The sequence below is a fragment of the Podospora pseudopauciseta genome, chromosome 1 (genome assembly GCF_035222475.1).
Source record: "Podospora pseudopauciseta strain CBS 411.78 chromosome 1, whole genome shotgun sequence".
In the NCBI taxonomy this organism is placed as follows: domain Eukaryota; kingdom Fungi; phylum Ascomycota; class Sordariomycetes; order Sordariales; family Podosporaceae; genus Podospora; species Podospora pseudopauciseta.
Window position 1 is genome coordinate 6621686 of NC_085892.1, and position 21447 is coordinate 6643132.

General features: G+C 51.7%; 5 protein-coding genes across 5 annotated transcripts; 3 read left to right on the forward strand and 2 right to left on the reverse strand.

Annotated features, from left to right (window-relative positions):
- Positions 1–1166: 1166 nt before the first annotated feature.
- Positions 1167–2589, forward strand: QC763_118060 (uncharacterized protein; the record flags this gene model as incomplete). Its single annotated transcript, XM_062908398.1, has 2 exons — positions 1167–1694; positions 1745–2589. The coding sequence occupies 2 exons, from the start codon at positions 1167–1169 to the stop codon at positions 2456–2458; spliced, it is 1242 nt and encodes a 413-aa protein (XP_062771495.1). The 3' UTR covers positions 2459–2589.
- QC763_118070 (uncharacterized protein) lies at positions 2583–3688 on the reverse strand (the record flags this gene model as incomplete). Its single annotated transcript, XM_062908399.1, has 2 exons — positions 2583–3520; positions 3586–3688. The coding sequence occupies 2 exons, from the start codon at positions 3686–3688 to the stop codon at positions 2583–2585; spliced, it is 1041 nt and encodes a 346-aa protein (XP_062771496.1).
- Positions 3689–3907: 219 nt separating this feature from the next.
- Positions 3908–7070, reverse strand: GLN1_1 (glutamate--ammonia ligase). The gene is made up of 9 exons (XM_062905410.1): positions 5850–7070; positions 5642–5677; positions 5504–5559; positions 5357–5393; positions 4975–5291; positions 4764–4912; positions 4508–4704; positions 4174–4442; positions 3908–4120 (listed from the first exon to the last, which is right to left on the reverse strand). Exons 1-9 carry the CDS (start codon positions 5850–5852, stop codon positions 4102–4104), a joined length of 1083 nt encoding a protein of 360 aa, XP_062771497.1. The 5' UTR covers positions 5853–7070; the 3' UTR covers positions 3908–4101.
- Positions 7071–8841: 1771 nt separating this feature from the next.
- QC763_118090 (uncharacterized protein) lies at positions 8842–10339 on the forward strand. Its single transcript, XM_062908400.1, has 2 exons — positions 8842–9230; positions 9290–10339. Exons 1-2 carry the CDS (start codon positions 9122–9124, stop codon positions 10033–10035), a joined length of 855 nt encoding a protein of 284 aa, XP_062771498.1. The 5' UTR covers positions 8842–9121; the 3' UTR covers positions 10036–10339.
- A 9881-nt stretch (positions 10340–20220) lies between these two features.
- Positions 20221–20385, forward strand: QC763_118110 (uncharacterized protein; the record flags this gene model as incomplete). The annotated part of the gene is made up of 1 exon (XM_062908401.1): positions 20221–20385. One exon carries the CDS (start codon positions 20221–20223, stop codon positions 20383–20385), a length of 165 nt encoding a protein of 54 aa, XP_062771499.1.
- Positions 20386–21447: the final 1062 nt, after the last annotated feature.

The window sequence follows — 21447 nt, forward strand, 5'->3', positions numbered from 1 at the left end:
TCGTTTGTACGGCTCAACGTTCCGGTCACAAATATCTGGGACACACACCCCACCCTGTGCTATCACGCGGTTTTATCCCTCCCAAACTACCGGGCCTCTTTGTAGATTCAATATTCAAGTTACATTTCGATAATCCACAGCCCACGCTGCGCAACATGTATCCCCAGGCACCACAATTCGGTCAGGTTGAAGGGCGCGAGGAATACTGGGAGGAGAGATGGCCATCATGGCCAGGACCTTTCCTTCCACTCGATGAAAGCATGGCCCTGATTGAGGCTTCTGTGTTTCCTCCTTTTCCGAGCCCCCTTCCTTTCTCGAATGCTCAGGCTCCTCTCCCGCCCGCAGGGTTGGAAGAGCTATTCCCTGAGATTCATCGCCAAGTGCTGGTGAATGGCTTGGACAAGAATGGGCAAGACGAGCCTATCGTATCTGAGGTGGAGTTCTTCGGTCTGTCTGATGGTGCGCTGGGTGGTCAGGACTTTCTCGACTTGGAGGCCCCTTTGGAATCTTTCGCTAAGGAACCTGGGCTTGGTCATATTCGGTCTTCCCCACTGCCGCAAGTCCAACCAGTTACCCAACTATCGAGCCCCGACACATTAGGTTTCTCATCCCAGACTCTGTCTATATCCCCGAAGACAGTGACGTCCAACCCCTTATCAGAATCGCCCAAGACTGTCGCCTCCAAGACACTGTCACCCGTTGGGAGTCCTACGACCACACCCACCCAGCAAGTTCAGTTTCTTCAGTACGATCCTGCCAGGCCCACAAAGAGGATCCCAAAGGCAGCCCGTCCTCACAATGGGAGACCTCCGACCACAGAGAGAAAGCCACGTTCTGTGACCAAAAGAAAGAACGTGCTGCTGGAGAATGAAGTACGACCCAATCTTCTCAAATAACATCGATGTATCGTAACTTACTTTTCCTTTAGGCTTCCGTGATATCGAAGAAGAAAGACGCAAGTGGTAAACTGCAGTCAGTCGTGGAGGTCTGGGGGAAGCATCAAACGGTGCGCAAGGAAGCAAGCGAGGAAGAGAAACAGAACACTCGATACAACCGGCAGCATGGTGCCTGCGAAAAGTGTAGGAAACAAAAGCTCAAGGTGAGTTCTTCCGACCAGTGCCCATTTTCCCGTGCAACTTGCTAACTTTGGTATCAAGTGTGTCCAAATGGAACTGCAATACACACCATGCGCAAGATGCCTAAATTTGTACCTGAATGACCTCAAGAGGATGCAGAATGGAGGCACTTTCAAGGTTCAGCCCTGTGTCAGAATCGAGATCCTTGGCCTTCCTCTGCACCGAAAGGGTCCGACAAAATATTCAGAACTCGATACCTGGCTTCCTCAGAAACAGGCCCAGCTGGAATGGCACACTTTTGACAACACCACTCGAGTGTTCAAACTTACTCAAGGTTTCGGGGAGGGAATTGACAATGCACTGCGTCTCCGGGTGTCTAGATTCAAGCCTGGGCCAGGAGACCGCACTGCGTACTTCTGGACTGACAAGAAGACCGGGCTACTGCGTTCCATGGAGATGCCGCCCTACTTCATCAGCGACATGGATGCCGCCAAAGCCAGTGTTGTCGAGTTTCTTCGCAATTCTCGCTCCGTCTACATTGACACCCTACTCGGTGATGCCAGCCTGATAACTCGCAAGACGTTTGAGTCTGCTTTGAGATTCTCAGCTTTTGGTCAGGTAAGCTAAATTGTGACTGCTGGGGGAGGCCTAACTAACCAGAGGTACAGAGCAAATTGGTATCTCTTGCCCTCGACACCTGGGTTGCCGCACGGTTCATTGAAAGTCACTGGCGTGTCTTCGAGGGTGGTGAGGAAATCGGGGCTCACCCCACCGCCGAGGCCGGCCATCCTTACGACGGCTTCATCCCAGTAACACCAATCATGGACACGCAGCTCGACAACTTGGTAATTGCAGATCTGCTAGCGCCGATGAGAGAAGAGCTTCTCAAGCGGCTCAAGGCAAAGATTGACGAGAAGAAGCGCTCCAACTGGCTGGAGATTTACCTCACGCTTTTCGTGATGATGTCTAACACTGGTTGGATCATCAAAGACATGATTGCCATGACAACGTGGAAGGGCCTCAAGATGGGCAATCGTGGGGGACAACTGACAAGAGGTTACATTCACGCCTCCAAATCTCTGCTCTCGTGCTTTCACTACGCCTGCTCCGGGTCATTCCCTTTCACCATACCGGAGAATGAGCTGAAGACAGGAAACCACAACATGACCAGCGACCAGATTGAGTACATGGCCTTTGTGCAGCAAGAGCTTGCCCGTGAAGGTTCCAAGCATGCCAACTGGAAGAGTCTGGACATGTACAAGGACGATGAATACTGGACCCACCAGCTACTGTGCAATGACTGGAAGGGAGACGCGCCTTACACAGCAGGACCGATCGATGACTTTACCGAGGATGATTTTCTTTCTTCTTCTACTACATGATTGCGCTGCTTCAGGGGCGTTTTCGGGAGAGTTATCTGGATTCAAAGGGCTTTGCATACAGTTGCAATGGAATTTCCATCCAAAGAAATATATCTATGTGAATATAACCAGAACATCTAGATGTTCACGGTAGTTGCTGTGTCTCCTCTCTGATAGTATACACTCCCGTACTTACATCATGATACCCCAACTTCCCCACCCTCCCCGTCAACTCACTCCTCCAGTCCTTTCCCTCCTTCACCTTCTTTACTGCCCTCTCAAAAGTATACACGGCCTCCCACCCCAGCTCCCGCCTCGCCAAATCACTATCATAAACCCGATCCACCCTCTTCAAAAACTTCCACCCCTTCCCTTCAAAAACCTCCCTCACCCCCTCCACCGCCTTGCAATACTCTTCCCCAGCGTCCCTATCTAACCCCTTCAACACTAGTTCCTCCCTTTTGAACACCGTCGGCGCAGAAATGATGTACTTTCCCCACTTCCCTTTCAACCCCGGCCCCTTTTCCATCGCCTTCACGCAAGCCCCCACTACATCAGCGATATCTACCCTCCTATAGCCCAACTCCAACACTTTCAAATTATCATCCCCCATACTCCCCCTCCTCTCCTCGTCATCATCCCCCTCGGGAAAGAATCTACTCGTCCTCAACACCACAACCGGCAGCCCGCTCTCCTTGTTAACCAACTCGCACACATCCTCCGCACTTATCTTGGTAACCCCATAGACGTTCTTCGGTTTGGGAACCACCCCCTCATCAATCCACACGGCCGGTAAGCCAGGTCTAGCCGTCAGACTGCCCCCAAAGGCAGAGGTGGTGGAGACAAAAACAAAAGTCTTGACCCCCCCTTGCCTCGCAACGCTCGCTTCAAGCAGATTCAACGTCCCCGTGATGTTTGTGGCGATGAAGTCCGCCTTTGTGTGCGAGCAAATGTGCGGTTTGTGCAACGTGGCAGTGTGGATTACATATTCTAGGTCAGGATGGAGCGTCGTGAAAACGGACGAGACAAAGTCCGGGTCGGCGATGGTGCCGACGTGGGTGGTGAGCGGGCTGGGCTTGATGTCTGTTTTACAATCAGTATCAACTTCTAAAAATAAGGAGTGGATCAAAAGGGAAGAGTGGAATCACCAATGCCAATCGGAGTGAACCCGTAGTGTGACAGGGTAAGCATGAGCGCTTTGCCCAGATGGCCGGACGAGCCAGTGACCAGAACCTTTGGTGGACTAGACATTTTGTTGTTGACGTTGATTTGGTAATCGAGTTTGAAAAGATGAAAATCCGGAACATACAATTAAAAATCTAGAAAAAAAGCTTATATGGATAATCCCCGGTGACTCATGCCGGCACTCAAGGTGCCAAGCTTCCATTGACAGCCCTGGTCCATGTTGACATCAAGGGATGGATACCGTCCGTAAAAGGAAATATATCACCGACTTATACACGAAGAGCAGGGACAAGAAAGGTTGTTCATCGCTAAATTGTCATACTACCTAGTCATTCTACCTTCAACCACAACGAAAAGACTGCAAGATCAAATGAAAAGCCTCAGCTTGATATCCCGAACGCCAATAATAATATCCCTCCTGTACAGTGAAGTGGGCAGTCAAATCGAAATGGTATCGTTGATAGGTTGATATGCAGCGTTTATACAGCACCGAAGCAACTGTGACAAGTTAGCCTGTGTCGTTCACTCGGAGCGGAGTAGGGGGAACATACGTCTCCATGATGATGCCAGTAATCTGGTAAGGGTCAGCGTTGGAGGCTGGGCGACGATCCTCGAAGTAGCCGTAGCCCTTAGCGGCGCATTCTCTTGGAATGCGGATAGAGCAGCCACGGTTGGCAACACCATACGAGAACTGATCGATAGCACCAGTCTCGTGTCTGCCGGTGAGACGCTTCTCGTTGTCCTCGCCGTAGACGGCGATATGCTCTTGGTGCCTCTTGCCGAGCTTCTCGATAGCAGCCTCGATGTACTTCATGCCGCCCTGTAACCAAAGTCGTCAGTATATGTTCACGAGTGAGAACCACTATGTCCCAACAATCATCGTACCTCTTGACGCATCTCCTTGGTAGAGAAGTTGGAGTGGAGACCAGCACCGTTCCAGTCGCCAGGAATAGGCTTGGGGTGGACGGAGACCTTGGCGCCGAACTCCTCGGCAATGCGGTGCAGAAGGAATCTGGCAAGCCAGAGGTGGTCACCCATCTCGATACCAAGGCAGGGGCCGACTTGGAACTCCCACTGGGCGGCTATTGTGCATGTTAGCAACCTCGGGTCCAACCTTACACCGAATCACAGGAAAACCTACGCATCACCTCGGCATTGGTACCAGAGATCTTCACGCCGGCGTACAGACAGGCACGGTAGTGAGCCTCGACGATGTCACGCTGCACAACCTTGCCGGCACCCACACCACAGTAGTAAGGACCCTGAGGGGCGGGGAAACCGTTCTTGGGCCTGGGATCCAATCAGCATCTGTCTCACATCGTTCCAAAACACACGTGGGTGGAAGCACATACCAGCCATAGGGACGGTCGTTGAGGTCGAGGAGAGTGTATTCTTGCTCAAGGCCGAACCAGGGCTCGTGAGCGGCGTGAGCCTCCATCAGCTTGGCGGTCTCATGACGGAAGTTGTACTTGTTGGGGTTGCCATCGTTGTCGATGCACTCGGAAAGGACGAGAATGTTGTTGCCGAGACGGAACGGATCGGGAAAAACCGCTACGGGCTTCAGGTAAACGTCCGAGTTGTCGCCGGGGGCCTGGCCGGTGGAGGAACCATCGAAGTTCCAGATGGGAAGATCATCCGGAGTGTAGCCGCCCTCCTTCTCGTCGAGTGTCTGTTTGCAGGAGACTGGTAAGTATGCGTCGGATTTGGGCTTTCGGTTTCGGACTCTTTGCTTACTCTCGACTTGGAACGGGTACCACCTTCAGCATCAATCCTAGACACATTCTGTTAACAGCCGTTTTCCCCTCATTGGCCCTCATTGGCTGCGGTTCCAGGTGCAGGGATGAGCGGGATACTCGGGGGGGGGCCGCGTGGGGGACTCACCAGATGTACTCGGCCATGATCTTCCCCCTTTGGTCCAGAGTCAGGAACTTCTGGAGCTGCACGCCAATCAGTCAGCACGAGTCGCAGAAATAGCGGCGGCTTGGCCGGCGCCAAAAGTCAGAGTCGGGTCTTGCTCACGTTCTGGGCATTGGAGAGGAAGGACTCGGTAGTCGCCTGCAGTCGTCGTCGAACATGGTGGTTAGCTCGGCTCTCCAAACAGCGACGCAAGAATGCCATCGGCGGCATTGTACGCGCACATGGGAATCTGCGGAAACCTGAAGATGGCAGGGCCCGAAGGGCTGTACGCCAAGCAGGCCGGAGTGTTGGTGTTGGCGGGGTCACATACCATGATTGCGGATTATGTGAGGGCACGGTGGGAGGACTGAGCTCAAACTTCAGAAATCTGGAAGAGTCTGAAAGGACAGGGCGCAACGGTGTTCCCTGGGGAGGTTTGGGGATTTTAATAGAGACTGCAGAAGGGAGGTTTCATATGAAGGAGGGTTTGTCTGTCAGTGGCGATGGCGGGGATCGTGGGGTTAAAGCTTCAGCACCCGATAACGGACAGCGGCGCAATCAAACGCGGCGGCGCTGGCTCGCGACGAGATAAGGTAAGAGCCCAGGCCGGTTATCTGGGGGTGGCAGGTGGTTCACGGGTGATCGCGGGGTGAGAGCCGTGATAATCTATCTGACAAAGACGCCCAAGAAACGCATTCAGACACCCATTTGGGACTGGACGCGGTCGCATTCCAATATCTGGGGCTGAGTTCCCGAGATAGGACCACCATCAGGACAAACGAGGGGCAGAGGGGAGCAAGCTTCCCTGGAGCTTTCCCCTCGCATGATCCCACCCACAGGAGCCGCCGCCGAGAAGTAAGCTTATCGCTGCCTGCCGATTGGCTCCCTGCCCCGCGCTGCATAATACCTCCTCGTACAACGACGAGCGCCCGACAAATGGGAGCCGCCGAATATCTAATTGTGATTTGTCTTTTTGTGCTCCAAATACTTTGCTTGGCAGCAGTTGCAGACGAGTGCAACCCGTCTCTTTTTCTACCGCGGTCCCCGTTTTTCTTTTACTCGATGCCATTTGTTACGTTCAACAAGAGTCGCACCCGTGGCCTCGATCCCGTCGTCGAGTCAAGAGTTTGTCCCACCACCAAAGAACCCCCAAAATGCCCCCACTGTTCATCGTGAATATGGCGGGCCATGTCGATCTACCCTAACCCCATAGGGATCCATGGCAATAAGGGTCCTGAATAGAGGCTGGTCAAGATCCCCAACCACAAGTGCCAAGGTCGACGGCAGACCACCATGAGGCATATAGTTGCAGGCAGCCAATGATGACCGTGACGGAACTGCAGAGCAACAGCCAAAATAAATTTTCTCATGTGCCCTTTTCCTTTTTCATCCCACTCTTGATACTGGGACATGTGCCAATCAAGGACAGCCTCACCCACCTTTTTTCAGCCGGCTTTTGCCACTCAATATCAACCTCCTGACGCCAGCATGCATTTCAATCCAACACAATCCGCGGCATGACGGCAACCTAGTCCAGAGCTATCGTTTCGATCCCAACCCCCAGGCCGATGTCCTGACCTCGTCTTGTTGGTGACCTCACGCCCTCAATGCCCTTCAACGTCAGACGCGCTGCAGAATGACCGCTGCCTGACCTTATTGGAGGCATAACTAGGCGAATGATGCAGATAGGCCACTTCAACAGCAAGTCTCCAATCAACCAGGGCTCGTATGCTGACCATCCGCCGGAGACATCATAAATTCGGATTTGAATATTCTTTTGCGTCCGACTGGAAATATTGGGACAGTTTCACTCTTTTTTGCAGAGCGAGACAATGGTAGATTTTGATTGAAAGCAGCTTCAAACGAGATGGGTTTCAGTTATGAGGCTGGTTGCATGGATTTGGTTGGTTTCAGCTTCACCTTCACAAGGCCGACTCCCAGAGGAATTGCCAACCAAGGTACAGTGGTCACTCTGTGAAAGCGTGATAATACTCATTCATCAGGGGCGTGGATGGCGAATCGCGCTTAACTCACGGTTTTTAAGACCGGATATGTCAAGTCTTGAAAGAAAGACGCAGTCTAATTCCTTTGACGCGGATATCGTAGTTTCAGTCCCAGACGAACGTTCCGACCAACACCCTAAGTCCACACAGCATTTCAACATGGCGACGGTTACTGGGATAGCTTGTTTTGTTCTCTATGAGCTGCGTAGTCAGTTAACGCTTGAAGGGGCTGCCTTTACGAATGTCCTCGCCAAAAGATGGCTTACTACTAACAGCACAATCAAAGTTGGGGTGGATGTTGCTATCAACTCAGTTGTTGGCATCACGCTTGTCTAAAATCAATGCCAGTGCTGCAAGGGCCTGTTGCCAACACATAAGATATGCTTGAATATGCTCCTGAACACAGCGTGACCGAGCAATTCCCTGCGGAAAGGTGAGACCAATTCCAAGATAGTGTAACTATAGCTTCGGGTCATTTTCTAGCTAGCCCTCGATACTGTAGCCATTCCCTGTAGTTATGTTGAAGTCCGTCTTGTATCTCAAGGAATATTGCCGCTTGATAAGTGGAAATCGACCACTTGGAATACCAGGTAGACAACACACTGGACCGAGGAGCAGGAAAATTTTATCCTTAACATCATAAGACCACCGCGGCTCTTGGCCTCCCTCAATATTCTCAGAGTTCCGTGCGTTGGAATTTGACTTGGGGCTCCTGTAGCCCACTGCGGGCGACTTGGTCAGAGGAGAAAGATCTTACTCGTTAGCACCGGTCGAGGTGCACCGTCTTTCAGCGTTTCCGCATTGCACATAAACCCTCGGAATACCATGCAAGGGTCAAGAGAGTCGCTATCTATGCCAGATTCGTCTTGCTCGTGAGGTTGAGGTCGAATTCAGAAGTGCAACTCAGATCCCATTCTGTCATCATCTTTCCAGCGGTGTATGAACCCAGTGCAAATTGTCCAGCGTGACTTCGGGCTTGTTAGTCATAATCGACAAGCTGAGTCTCTGGTTGATGTACCTAGTTGATGCGAGGCAAACAAGTTGATGTTGAGGTTGTGGACCGTGGCGTGCTGAAAATGTATCACTCCCTACTGTATCTGGCCGATGGAAGGTACCAATTGCTGTCGGTCTACAGCGGGAAAACTGAAATCCCATAAGAGATCGCACAGTATCTATGTATTTATTCCCAGGGCGAGAGAGCGCCTGTTGACACTGGGGCTCTTTCCATTTGTGGTGTAAATGGCCCCAGTGTGACCAATCAGGTGTCGTTAATTAGGTCCGACACCAAATGGTTCGATGTGGCCTTCAACATCACACCACCTTGAGCCCATGCGTCATGGTCACACCACGCAACACCAAACTCGTGACTAGTTGACTCGATGGAATGCTTGAAAAGCTCAGTATCTCCTCTTCCCCTTTGATATCTTGACCTCAGCATCATTTGGTCTTCTGAGCCTCATCCTCCCACTCTGCAACCACCCCTGTTCGACCCCAGATTTCGGTTGTCTCCACTTACACCGACTATCCCTAAACGGCAACCCTTCCAACCTCTATCATTTTCTCTCCTTCCCCTCCACAAGACATCCGCAACCATATCACGATGCCAGCATCACGAAATCGTCCGATGCAGCACATCGACCGCAAGAGTCTCTACACCAGTCTGGAGGCTCGTGTCAAGTACTTGCATTCTTTTCTTGACTTTGGTGTCAGTGAGTGTCTTCCTTATGCCAGGCTATCCCAGCATGAGCAACACTAACGACTTTACCAGGTGACATCGAAGCATTGAAGAGCGGCAGCAAATATATCCAGGCCCTCATCCCAGCGGTTGTCAACATTGTGTACAAGAAACTTTTGCAGTATGACATCACCGCCCGGGCTTTTACGACAAGATCCACAGCCTTCGAAGGTCCCATGGACGACACGCCAGATGAGGACAGCCCCCAGATTCTTCATCGCAAAATGTTTCTCAGAGCATATCTTAAGAAGTTGTGTTCAGATCCTGCGCAGATGGAGTTCTGGGAGTACCTCGACAAGGTTGGCATGATGCACACAGGCATTGGCCGAACGCACCCATTACACATTGAGTATATTCACATCGGCGCCGGACTCGCTGTTATCCAAGATGTTCTCACCGAGGCTATCCTCTCCCATCCTCGTCTACACATCCAACGCAAGATCGCCATCGTCAAAGCCCTTGGCAAGGTCATCTGGATTCAGAACGACCTGTTCACCAAGTGGTATGTCCATGATGGGGAGGAGTTCACCGACGGCATGGACTTTGGCGAAATCGAAAAGGAAGGCTGGCTGCACGGAAAGAAGGTTCTTAACGAGCAAGATGCTATTTCTGAGGGCAGCGATGACACAGCAACAGCCTGCCCCGCCAGCGGACAAAAGGGCAAAGATGGTCCGACAGCTGGTGTGTGTCCATTCACAGGGATATCGTCAGACATGAAGAATTTGAAAGTGCAAGATGACAAGCCCAAAGTGGAGGTGACGGCGACTGGACAGCAATAAGCCTGGGCGGCATTGACGACCACTGGTTTCACGAGAAATGATTGGCAAGGAGTTCAAAGGTTTGAGGGGTTTTTCTATGTACATACTTTTTCTGGCAGTGTTTGGCTTGTTGCGTTTCAGAACCAAACGATAGACCGAGGTGGTCGTTTCTTACATGGTCATTAAATATCACCATTCCTCACTCTGTCTATCACATATGCTCCAAAAGATGTGTGTAATCAAGGAAACAATCAGAAAACTACCCACCTTATCATACCTACCTAAAACCTCCTATATTGTGTAATGTGGGACAGGTGCATGACTGGCCTGTGGAGGCCTGGAAGGCAACCAAACACACTGCCACCTCGAATTGGGGGCGATATCGGTCCTTCCTTCCAGAGTTCAAGTCGAAGACTACCCAACAACAACAAAAACACACGTCTTCATCCAAGTTTGAGTTTCTGGCAATATGGAAACTGCAGCCGCGATTGTCGGATTAATTGATTTCTCTCTCAAGGCTACATCACGGATTTACGGGTTTACACCGTATACAAAGATGCGCGCGCCATTACTCTCCTCATCATGGAGAGAAGTGACAACCCTGTGGCAACCTGCTTCAAGGAAGTCTCGGCTATCCTGGACCTCCTGGATACGAAACACTGAATCTTGTGGCCTCTGCGGCAAAAAGATGTGGAAAAGCATCTGGACAACATGGAGCGAATAAAGACCCAGCTTGGATTGGCCATACAGTCACAGTCCATGTCGGTTTTTCTTTCATCTGTATCGCGCTTTGCTCTTACAAACTGACATTCTTGCAATGTTGCACACACTGACAGGGCGGTATTACTGGGCATTGACAGTGTTGTTGCTTCGCAATCTGCCATGTTGGAGCAGCGTATCCAAACTGAATTCCGCCGACAGTCACTTCAATGGCTTAGAGCGCCCGATGTCTGGCGCAATCTCCGCAATGCGCTCGCGAAGTGGGAGCCGGGAACTGGGACGTGGTTCCTCGAGTGTCCCGTTTTCAAGGATTGGCAGCAGCCTGCAGAGTTTCTTTGGCTCACTGGCATCCCGGGTGCAGGCAAAACCATCATCAGTTCAGCCATCGTCGCAAACCTCCTTCGCCAAGAAGATGGGTCCTCAACGCCGGTCATTTTCTACTATTTCGACTTCCAGATCGAGACGCAGCAACACGTACACGCCATGCTTCGGTCGCTATTGGTGCAGATGGCGGCTTGGAGTCCCGCATGCCTCAGATCGCTCCAAGCCCTCCATGATAAAACCATTGCTTCCAGTGCCAAAGATCCATCTCTAGACGACTTGCTCGAAGTCGTTGTTACGGGCCTCGGTCATTTCCCCAAAATATCTGTGGTAGTAGATGCCCTAGATGAATGTGTGGGGAGGCAGACCCTTTGGAAGCATATCAAGACTATTTCAGAAGTCTCTGGCGCGCATCTTCTCGTACTCAGCCATCCAGAAAGGGATATTGAACTTGTACTACAAGACGCTCCCACCAGGACAAGACTATTAGGTGTCGACGTCGATGCAGACATCGGTCTGTATATTGACCATAGGATGGAATCCTCAGATGACATGAAAGAATGGGATGACATTGTCAAAAGAAGAGTTCGCGAGATTCTGACTTCGAAGGCTGCGGGCATGTCAGTATTGTTGCAAGACATACGACATCCTGAGCGCGGTCTTTAACTGATAGTTGAACAGGTTCCGCTGGGCACAATGCCAACTTGACGCCTTGGAAATATGCACCAGTTCCTAGGAGATTGACGAAGTGTTGTCATCACTCCCACAAGATCTTCCCCCCACGTATGAACGAATACTGGCACGACTGGAAACAAGAAGTCTCAGAAATGTTCGACTGGTACCGCTAGCCCTCTCTTTTGCGAAGCGAGACCTCACAGTCGGCGAGCTCTCGGACATTCTTTGCATCGACCCCAATGGAGGCCTTCGCATCAAAAACACTGGGATTTATTTGGAACCGTCTACTCACCTCTTGTTCAAGCCTTGTGTCACTTTCGCCGATGTCCCCCTCATCGGAGATTGATAGCAGAGCTCACATACGGCTGGCGCATTTCACGGTCAAGGAGTATCTGGTATCCAAAGAGATAAAACTTGGAAAGGCCAGCAGATTTGCACTCAGTGCTGGAGAGGGGAGTCGTGTCATGGCAAAATTATGTCTTGCCTGCCTGCTCTATCACGACAACCTCATATAGTTTCAGCCAACAACACTGAAGAGGTATCCCTTTACTGTCCATGCGCAGATATTTTGGGCGACCCATTCAAGAGATGCAAACGGCGAACACGTGGGGTGTGACACGCTTGTCGCTCAGCCTTTCGCCACTCCATATGGCTCTGCTATCACGCCGAGACGAGTTTCACAAAACAATGGACATGGTAGAATGGCTGTTGTCGCTGGAAGCTGATACAAGGCGACAGTCATACTTGGGAAGCCCTCTTCAATTTCTATGTCTAATTCAAACTCACAGTGATGCCTCCACCGCTCTAGCAACCTAAGCTACTCGAAGCAGGGGTTGATCCTAGCGAGGGCTTTGAGTTTCAATATTTCGAGGTTCAGCTGGCTACTCCCCTCCAGTGTGCAGCTGCAAATAACAACGGCGATACAGGCACAGCACTTATACAAACTCCCCTTCGGCACGGCGCAAATATCAACCTTGTGAGGGGGGAAGCCAGGAACATGTCTTCATGCAGTGGCTTTATCCCGTTGCGCGGATCAGTTCGCTTTTTCTGTTGGGAACTGGCGCAGATCTCCACCTTGCTAGTCCAAAATACGGATTTGTTCTTGCTTGCTGCTGGATATGCCAGGGGAAAGGATATAATGAGAATCTGCATCGAAAACGGACTGGGATGGAGCGAGTTCGTCGACGACTCTGATGATAGAATCTCTGGCATCTCACCCGACCAAGCCTGGAAGCAAATGAGTGGCGAGGCCCAAGCCCCGGTTGTTGAAGGATATCATTCTTTTTCTTGCGTCCCAGCCAGGTGATTGAACGTCGCCATCGGTCGAATTGCTCCCTGAAGATTCTCAAGACCGTCTTAGCCTACGGTGCGCCTATCAAGCACCAGGTCTCTCAAACGCGTGGTTACATATAAACCGGCGGACAAGCCCGACATTGCGAGATTCATCGTGTACTTGGAGACTACACCAGAGACTGAGTGGAATCTTGAATGGAACGACGTCGGCTACAGGTTCAATGTGGCCAAGAGAGTATTTGAGAAGCGAGATGACAGGCTAACTGACATGACGGACAGTTTGGAGCGGATCGTGGAGGCAAGCTTGAATACATCCACCACGTGTTCTGCTATGGACCAGTAAGTAGCATTGCAGCCTCTCCAAATAGGCACTTTCAGTGTTGAACTTCTCTAGAGCTTTTGAATACCTCCCAGGTGACTTTTACACATCAAACTTCACAAAACAACAGAAAGAACCGTCCGTGTTCAATTGGGAGTGACATCTGAATAGGTACCTGTAGTGATATTATTAGAAGCAAAAAACCTCCAGATGTATGGGGACAAGGATGGATATCATCTCCAATTTGTCTCATAGCTAATCTCAGGTGTGCATGCTACCAGTAGTAAGACATACTTTCTCATCCAACCCCTTCACCCATGATCAATCTTTACCTATACCGACTCTCAGCCCCCGAGAACGGGGTCCTCGGCTGATGCATGCACGTTCAGAAACGTGTATTCATATGTAGATTACCCTTTCAGCGCGTCTGCCTTGTGGGGTTCTGGTAGCCTACTACCCTGGTTACCTGTCTGACATCTGCTCACAGATACCGTTTGTCATCTCAGAATATATCATGAGCAACGCAGACGAAAAGAAGTCGTATGAATCTCAATCATCACCGCCTTTCGGCACCTCGGTTAACATTCGCAACGCTAGCCCCTCAATAACCGCCGGCTTGACTGCCACGGGTGACCGTCTATACCTGCCAAATAGAAATCCCCACGGAAAGCTCCGTGATGCCAAAATTCCTTTTTCCATCCACCTCCGCCGAGGATCACCAGATCAGGTACCTACATTTCGTACAAAGTGGAGCAAAGGTGTGTACGCAACAAAAAAAAAAAAAAAAAAAAAAAAAAAAAAAAAAAGGGTCGACGTCCACGAAGCAAACAAACCGAATACGACCAAGCCGCGGGAGTGACGTTCTCTGGAGTAAGTGGAGGACCAAGCCCACGCGGCATTTCTCCACGTGAAACCCACCGTTTCAGAGAAACAGGAAAACGACGGAGAGAGGAGACAGAGAGCAGAAAACGGCGAGCTGCATTCCTAGGGTGATGGGGTTGGCAATGTGGAACGAATCACACCTTGGGCACGTGGCATTTTTTTTTCTCATCAATCTCCGGAAGGCTTGCTTCCATCCATTTTCTTCCTTCTCTTGAGCTCATCACAAGCCGGCGGTGAAACGCTCTTGGGGCGGGGGACGAAGTAACCTTGGCCAATGCGTCTTGTTGTGCTGCATGAAACACAATTCTTGTCGACTGGTGACCGGGCCTTCGTTCGAGCGGAGGGGGAGCAATGACAAGAAGAGTGTGGGGATGATATGATGGAAAATGGTGCATCAGGAAAGGAATCTCGTCAATGCAATTGCCCAAAGACTACCTACATAGTACAGGAACCCCCACCAAGAGGAGACAACGTCGTATTGTACCCCACGTAAAAAACGATGGAGATTTTTGTCTCCAAGTCGGCGATCTCGTACATTTCCTGGCTCCAAAAGAGGTTTAATGTGCGAGCAGGGGTCCGCTGCCGAAACTGCGAAGGGACACGACGAGCGATGCCATGTTGGGCTTTCAACTCCTGTCTGCTGCAGGAAAAAGGGAGACTGGCGTTCTGACAAAGCGGCGTGGCAATGGATCCTGAGGTTTGATATTATATTGGTAGCAAGCTAGGCTTGGAGGAGAAATCTAAGCGGATGCAGCGCGCTGTCACAACAGGACGACCGGCATCTTGCTGGGTGCGGGAAGCATTGCCAAGAAATATATCGAGGGAACCTGGTTTGCGCGCATCTGTGAGAAGAGAAACATGCACTGCATATGAACATCTTCATGCACGAGAAGAACTGACTTGCAGTTGTGACTTTCCCTTGGGCTCGAGGATTGCCATCGAGGGGGGGGGAGGGGGGCTGCTCAATCACCGGTCCGGCATGGGTTTCGGGTTGCGAGGTCGCCGATCGACCAGCTCCGGCTTGCTCCGGAAACCCCGGCATGTCTCGAAGATGCCACTGCGTTAGACTCGGCGAGCTCGGCGGTCGAGGTGGATTTGGACGGCCCACTCGGCAGCGATTTGCTGTTGCATCCTGTCCCAATGTCCGCGTCCCGTCAGAGCGCTACATGCATCCCGACGCAGGTGATAATTGGACGGGTTCATCACCGCATATCAGACGACTTTGGTGGTGAAGGCTTGAGATTATCGCATAGTATCAGCATATTATGACACGGTTATTACTCCGATACCAGGTCGGAAGATTTTGAAGCAAAAGGGGAGCCGTCCCAATGCCGGAGATCTCCCGTCTGGTGACCTGATACGAAGTACCACCTGATCTCAAGTTTCTTGAACAACATTTCGGCCTGATGGGATGTTGTAACCAAGAATTATGGCGCTGTCGCCCCACCGTCTATCGTATTGATGCATCTGTTCCGTTACGGTAGCTTGGGCTTGGGGAAGACAAGACTGAACAAAGAATGCCTGAGCGTAGGTAAGGTATGGATAGCGTTTTGATGCTGGCTTCGTCAAGTGCCAAGCGCCAGAGATGCAGGCTCTTCTCCAAACAACAAACAATATGTGTTTTGGCGGCGGCCACAGATGTTTGGGAAGATGTATGGAGTTGAGTTGATGAAGGTGTCGTTGCCTTCTGCTGGCGGACATGAAGATGATGAGCTCGGGCCGTTCCTTGCCCTGTGATGCGGGCAACGGGATGGGGGGGCAATGACTGGTGTTTCGCTCTTTGACGAATGCGGAATTCCCTGCAGATGGTGGGGCTCAAGTTGTGGGGTCCAGGAACAGGGGCTTTTTCAGGAACAGGAACCAAGTCGTCACCTCAGTGCTCGCAGAAAACGTGTTCGGGCTGCATTGCAGGTCTTCCTCGCCATGCCATCATCTGAGCGTCCCAGCGCCTTCTCGATCCCATCCTTTTTTTTGGTATCCCTGCCGCCCGCGTCCGCCGTGCCACCGTGTGTGTGATTCCGTATGCTGGCCATCATTGGAAGCTCTGTGCACTTCCCTCGGGCCCACTGCAACGTCGTCTAAACCGCCATTGCCTACGACAACGAATCATGGACAGCACAACGGCTGCCATTCCGGCTGATCAGTGACCAAGAGACAGGGCACCCCCCCTCGCAATCCAAAACAGCCTCATCCGAGTCCAGTTGCGCATAACGACGACGCTTCCACGCTCCCACGCTCCCACGCTCCCACGCTCCCACGCTCCCACGCACCTTCCTGATTCCGCACGAGGTGCTCGACGTTTGTGATCGTCGCGGAACGTTGTGGCTGCATCCGCCATCGAGATGTTTATGCGCCCTCCCCTGGGCCCTGGGAAGAATGGGTGGCGGACCGGGGAACTGGACCGTGAAGCGTCGAGACCTTCCGCCTCGACTCTCTCAAGACATTGTCCGTCCGGCCTTTGTCGACTTGGCGGAAGACGACACCGCTTAGCCAAGCGACGAAGCTCGCTGATGTTACATTCGGTCGCCGTTGTGACGAAAAAAGATACTCGCCAAATCGGACCCGCAAACGCATGACGGAATGCCCCATTCCCATCCATGCAGCACGAGGCAAGCGGGGTTGATAGCAAGCAATTTGTTGACCATATTGACCTTTTCCCACGACTACCCAAACGAGACACGCTCCGCTCACTGTTGATCAGTCACATCTTGAGGCTGGGTAGGTATCAGAGACGACCACCGAGATACACGTCTCTACCTGTCCACAATGATAGATATCCTCGCATCGTGCCGTGTCGTGGGGGTTCGTCCCAGCTACAACTGAAATATGGGACAACTGATGAGAGAAGTGCTAGGCAAGGACCTAATATGCTAGAAATAGCCTCAGGACAACCTCCTCGGCCATATATTAGCGCCCTTTCACCTTACCGGCCCTGCTATTGACAGGCAAAACCTTTGTTAAACCGGAAGAATCGCCAACAGAGCGCTTATCGGTTGACAACCAGCAGGCAGATTCACCAACGTGCCGTCTTCATCAACAGGTTCTTCTCACTGAGGCTTCCCTCGTGGCCCCTGCGCAGATCAACCGACCTTGCGTGCTTGCTAGAGCATGGAAGCTTTCCCCGCAGCGCGCTTTTGGCGAGCTTGACGACGTGCTCCGTGGGAAGTATCTTCAGCCGGCAGATCGCATCTCCGTTTTGGGCAGCCCGGATCAGCCTCCCACGGCCAGCCTGAGACATCGCTTCAGAGCAGAGCGCATCTCGAGCACCAGCAGTTCACTGAGATCTTCCGTACTGGTCTAGATGCAAGCTTATCATGGACCACAACTGCAGTCTTAGCAGTCTGTATAGTTTTCAACAAGTAATCCGGACACACAAGCGGAATCAGCAGCTCTGTTCAAGGTTCTCCCTCGGGCTGTTTAATATTGTCGACTTGATTCGCAAGCTGGGCGACGTTGCATCTTTGGATACTACCACAAGCGTCTGTGGGTGTTCATCTCAAAAAACCAAAAGCGGTTTCGAATCTCCCGGAAGGGAAAGCCAAGCTGTCAAGCTCAAGCATCCTTATTGTCGACAGCCCAGATCTGGATGGACCTTGCGCCCTGAAGCCTGCGTGCATGAGTGTACTGGGCGATGTTACGGTACGCGAAGCGCGCTCTTGACACCATCGCTTTGACCTCGCCATCGGTTTCTCGAAACTGTCTGGCAAATGGCGGTCCCACTGTCTTGTGTCCCGAAACTAACTCCCATAAGTCCGCCTTCAATGGAGTTTTTGTGTGTCCAATGGCGTTCAAAAGAAAAACGATGGACAGTCATGTGGAGCTGGTACTCTTAACGGCTCAATGCGATGTGCCTCATCGCTGCCTTCTTCGCGACCTGTGACCCAATATCCAACCCAGCGAACACCGCCATGTGTATGTACAACACACATAGACATCCCTGGAAAGCTAAACATCAAGCTCTTGCATTCGGGTCCGCAGAAACGCAAACTCGGGCAAGATGGTGGATATTCATGCGGACTGTTTGTCTGATATTGGACCTGGTGTGGTGCCAATCTCGCAGTCGAACATCCCCACGACAAAAAAGTGTCATCTGCTCGCTTGATGCTACACTATAGCAGCTCCGAATTATCATGGCCTCTTTGCCTCCTGTCCTCCAGAGCTCGATTACCGCCCCAATACGGTCGCCCGCATATCACCAAGTACCGGATCGTCCTTGGAGCGGCGCATCAGTGGTCCAAAGCTTCTGGAGATGTCGCGGATTTGCTCGGCGTCGTCAGTGCGTGGACCAGGGCCAGCTTTTCGTAGCAGCACACCACACACCCTCGCGCCCAGGTCTTGATGACTTCTGCGCACAAGCCTCCTGCTGGCTCTTTGTTCTCTCCAATCCCTTCTCATCAGTCACGTCTGCTTCTGCCCAAGAAGAAGATGGGATCGGGCATACTCCGGCTGAGAGCTGTCGTCCTGCTTCTCATCACCTTCCGTGCACCTTCTCCACATCCCACCTTCCCGTCCGTCCACCCCCTGAGCTCTGCTCGTCACCCCACCACCCCACCAAAACATCCCCTTGCTCCGGCGCTCCAAGCTCTGCCCCTCAGACGCAGGCGAGGGGTCGTCTTGCTCGCGAATGCAAGGGCACACACTCAGGAATGCTTCTGCGAGCAGCGGTCGATTTACCTCGCAGCATGCACGCGTCGCTTCGAGACGGAGAAGGCCCTGAGCCCCGGGCCCTGGCTGGGCTTCCAGGCACGAGATGAAGGATGACGTCCATCAAGGTGCACAGTCTCAGGAGCCGGACGGTTGTGCTGATTTTTCCTTTCGGGACTTCCACTCAACGCGGTGCCCGTTTGTTGGGTAGCCCGCTGCCCGTTGTGCAGTAGCCGGAGTTGCACTTGCACCGTCCTCTTTTGTTTACCATTTTCATCAAAGAACCTCCATTCCCGATCCCCTGTTCGAAAACCTCGACGAAACCACGCATCGGTGCGATGACCTGCATGGATAGGGACCATTCAGCATCCGTACCCACCATCGCCGCGCAGACCGTTTTCTTTTCTACCCGCCCCACATGTGACGGCCAAACTACCTTGTACCCAGGACCAGGGCAGGGCCGCTCCGAGTGTCCTAGGCCGGGAGGATGTTCCTCTTTGACCCATCATGTCCACTACCTTTTCTTCTTTCTTCTCGGTCTTCTTGTTGGTTGACAGGATGAGTGAGCCCGCACGGAGCAGGGCTTCTTCTTGCCTGTGTATCATGGAGATGCATACAGACAGGCATTGGGCCAAGCCAGAGTTATACTTCCTTGTTTCCATCAGCTCTTAACATGGAAACACATCCTTCCGCGTTGTTTCCCATCACTTCACCTACACACAATACCCCAGGATATAATTTCTAGCGGGGCTCCTCATCAAGCGCTTGCGAATCCACAAGCATACCACACACACCAGGCGAACACCCACACCTCTCATCAAAGCTGTTTCTTGTGAAAGCCACTCAGCTCGGACCAAGTGACGTTTCTGATATCTATTCGGGTTATTTGTTTGCAGTTCCCGCCCGCAACGGTCAAGACAGGGGCCCCGTGGAGACATTATCTTGGGGGGTGTGTTGAACGCTTTTTTCTTTCTCCATACCACTCCCGCTTGATTCGCGCCTCAGCCTTTTTTTGACCTTGTTCTTGTCTTGACCCTTTCGTCTCTCCCGAGTGGGGTCCATCTATACTGGGTCTCGGTTGCATTTCAAGTATACCCCCATCCACAACTTGGTCCTTCTTTTTTATTTTATTTTTTTTCCTTTTTTGTTTATATAAACTCGGGTCACCACCTCGTCTTCTTCCATCCTCATCAACTATCCCCTTCAACAACATCAGCCTGACCTTCACAGCAACACATATCGGTCAACACTTGGCTACCACCTACCAGGTAATATATCTCCCCGTTTTGTTCTTCTGACGTGCCACTCAAACTAACCGTCGTCAAGGTCACAACTTCACTCGAGCACAAAAAATGTGCGACTTCACCAAAAACTACTACATCTACACCGGCTGCATGGACCCGGGGGTACACTTCTTCCGTACCTCGGTCGACGGGAGCCGCCAACGCTCGTGTCCCAGAGGCCCTCACGAGCGCTACATCATGCAGCCCGGACAGTGCCCTCTCTGCTACGGTTGAAAAACCATCAGTCCCGTCGACCAATGTCCTTTTTTCCTGGACTTGCCGGAAAACCATCACCTTTGTACACCACCACACCCCGACAACAATGCCAGACCCTGATGAATGAATGACCAGCTTTTTCTTGTATTTTTGTTCGGGCGGGAGGGGGGAGGGCGAAAGGCGTTTTTCCTTTTTCCTCTTTTTTTTTTTTTTTTTTTTTTTTTTTTCTCGAGTCATCATCATTATCATCATCATCAGCGGCCTCGTCTTTTTCTTTTACTAGCATTCTTTCATTTCGGGAGCGGAAACCAAAATACCCCTTTCAGTCATTACCAATCTTTGTAATTCATTTTTTTTTTTCTGCGGCCAATCAGGCGGGGAGAAGACTACACCAAACGAATCCGAGGATACCACCACCACCACCACCAGAATACAACGCCTATGCAGGAAGACAACCAACCGGGACGGATAGGACGGGAGGAGGTGGTGAGGGAGAATCCAGCGCTAGAGCTGCGCCGAATGTTGGATGGAGGAAAGAGGTCAGGGGCAATGGAGAGAGAAGGGGGGGGGGGCGGGCGGATACCGGTCTGCTTCGGAGGGGGGAGACCTCAAAGTGGGGAACGGAGGGAAGGCTTTTGGTCTCTCGGTGGGGGTCTGCAACTTCCTCCGTGGCCTGATGGCATATGTTGATGGGAGAACAGCTGTGGTTGGTTGACGAGACCCATACCAAATTTGTGGCCACCCATTTTCGAGAAAGAGGAAGGCAGGGCTTGGTGTCTGTATCTACCATGTAGCTGATGTGTGTGTTGTGTTGTGTCAAGTGTGCATTATCTAGCAATTATACCCCCCCTCTCTCTCCTACTGTTCCCTTGGCTGTTCATCATCATCATATCAGATATCAGGTGTGACAAAGATGGTGGAAGGCATAACGGCACTGAGGACAAGAAGTAGGGAGAGAAAGGAGCGCTGCTGATGTTATTGTCGTAACAATATGACCGTCATCCATTCCCAACCAATCCATCCATCCAAGATTTTGCACACAAAAACGTGGCCTACCACGTCTCGGATCCCCGTGCGGTT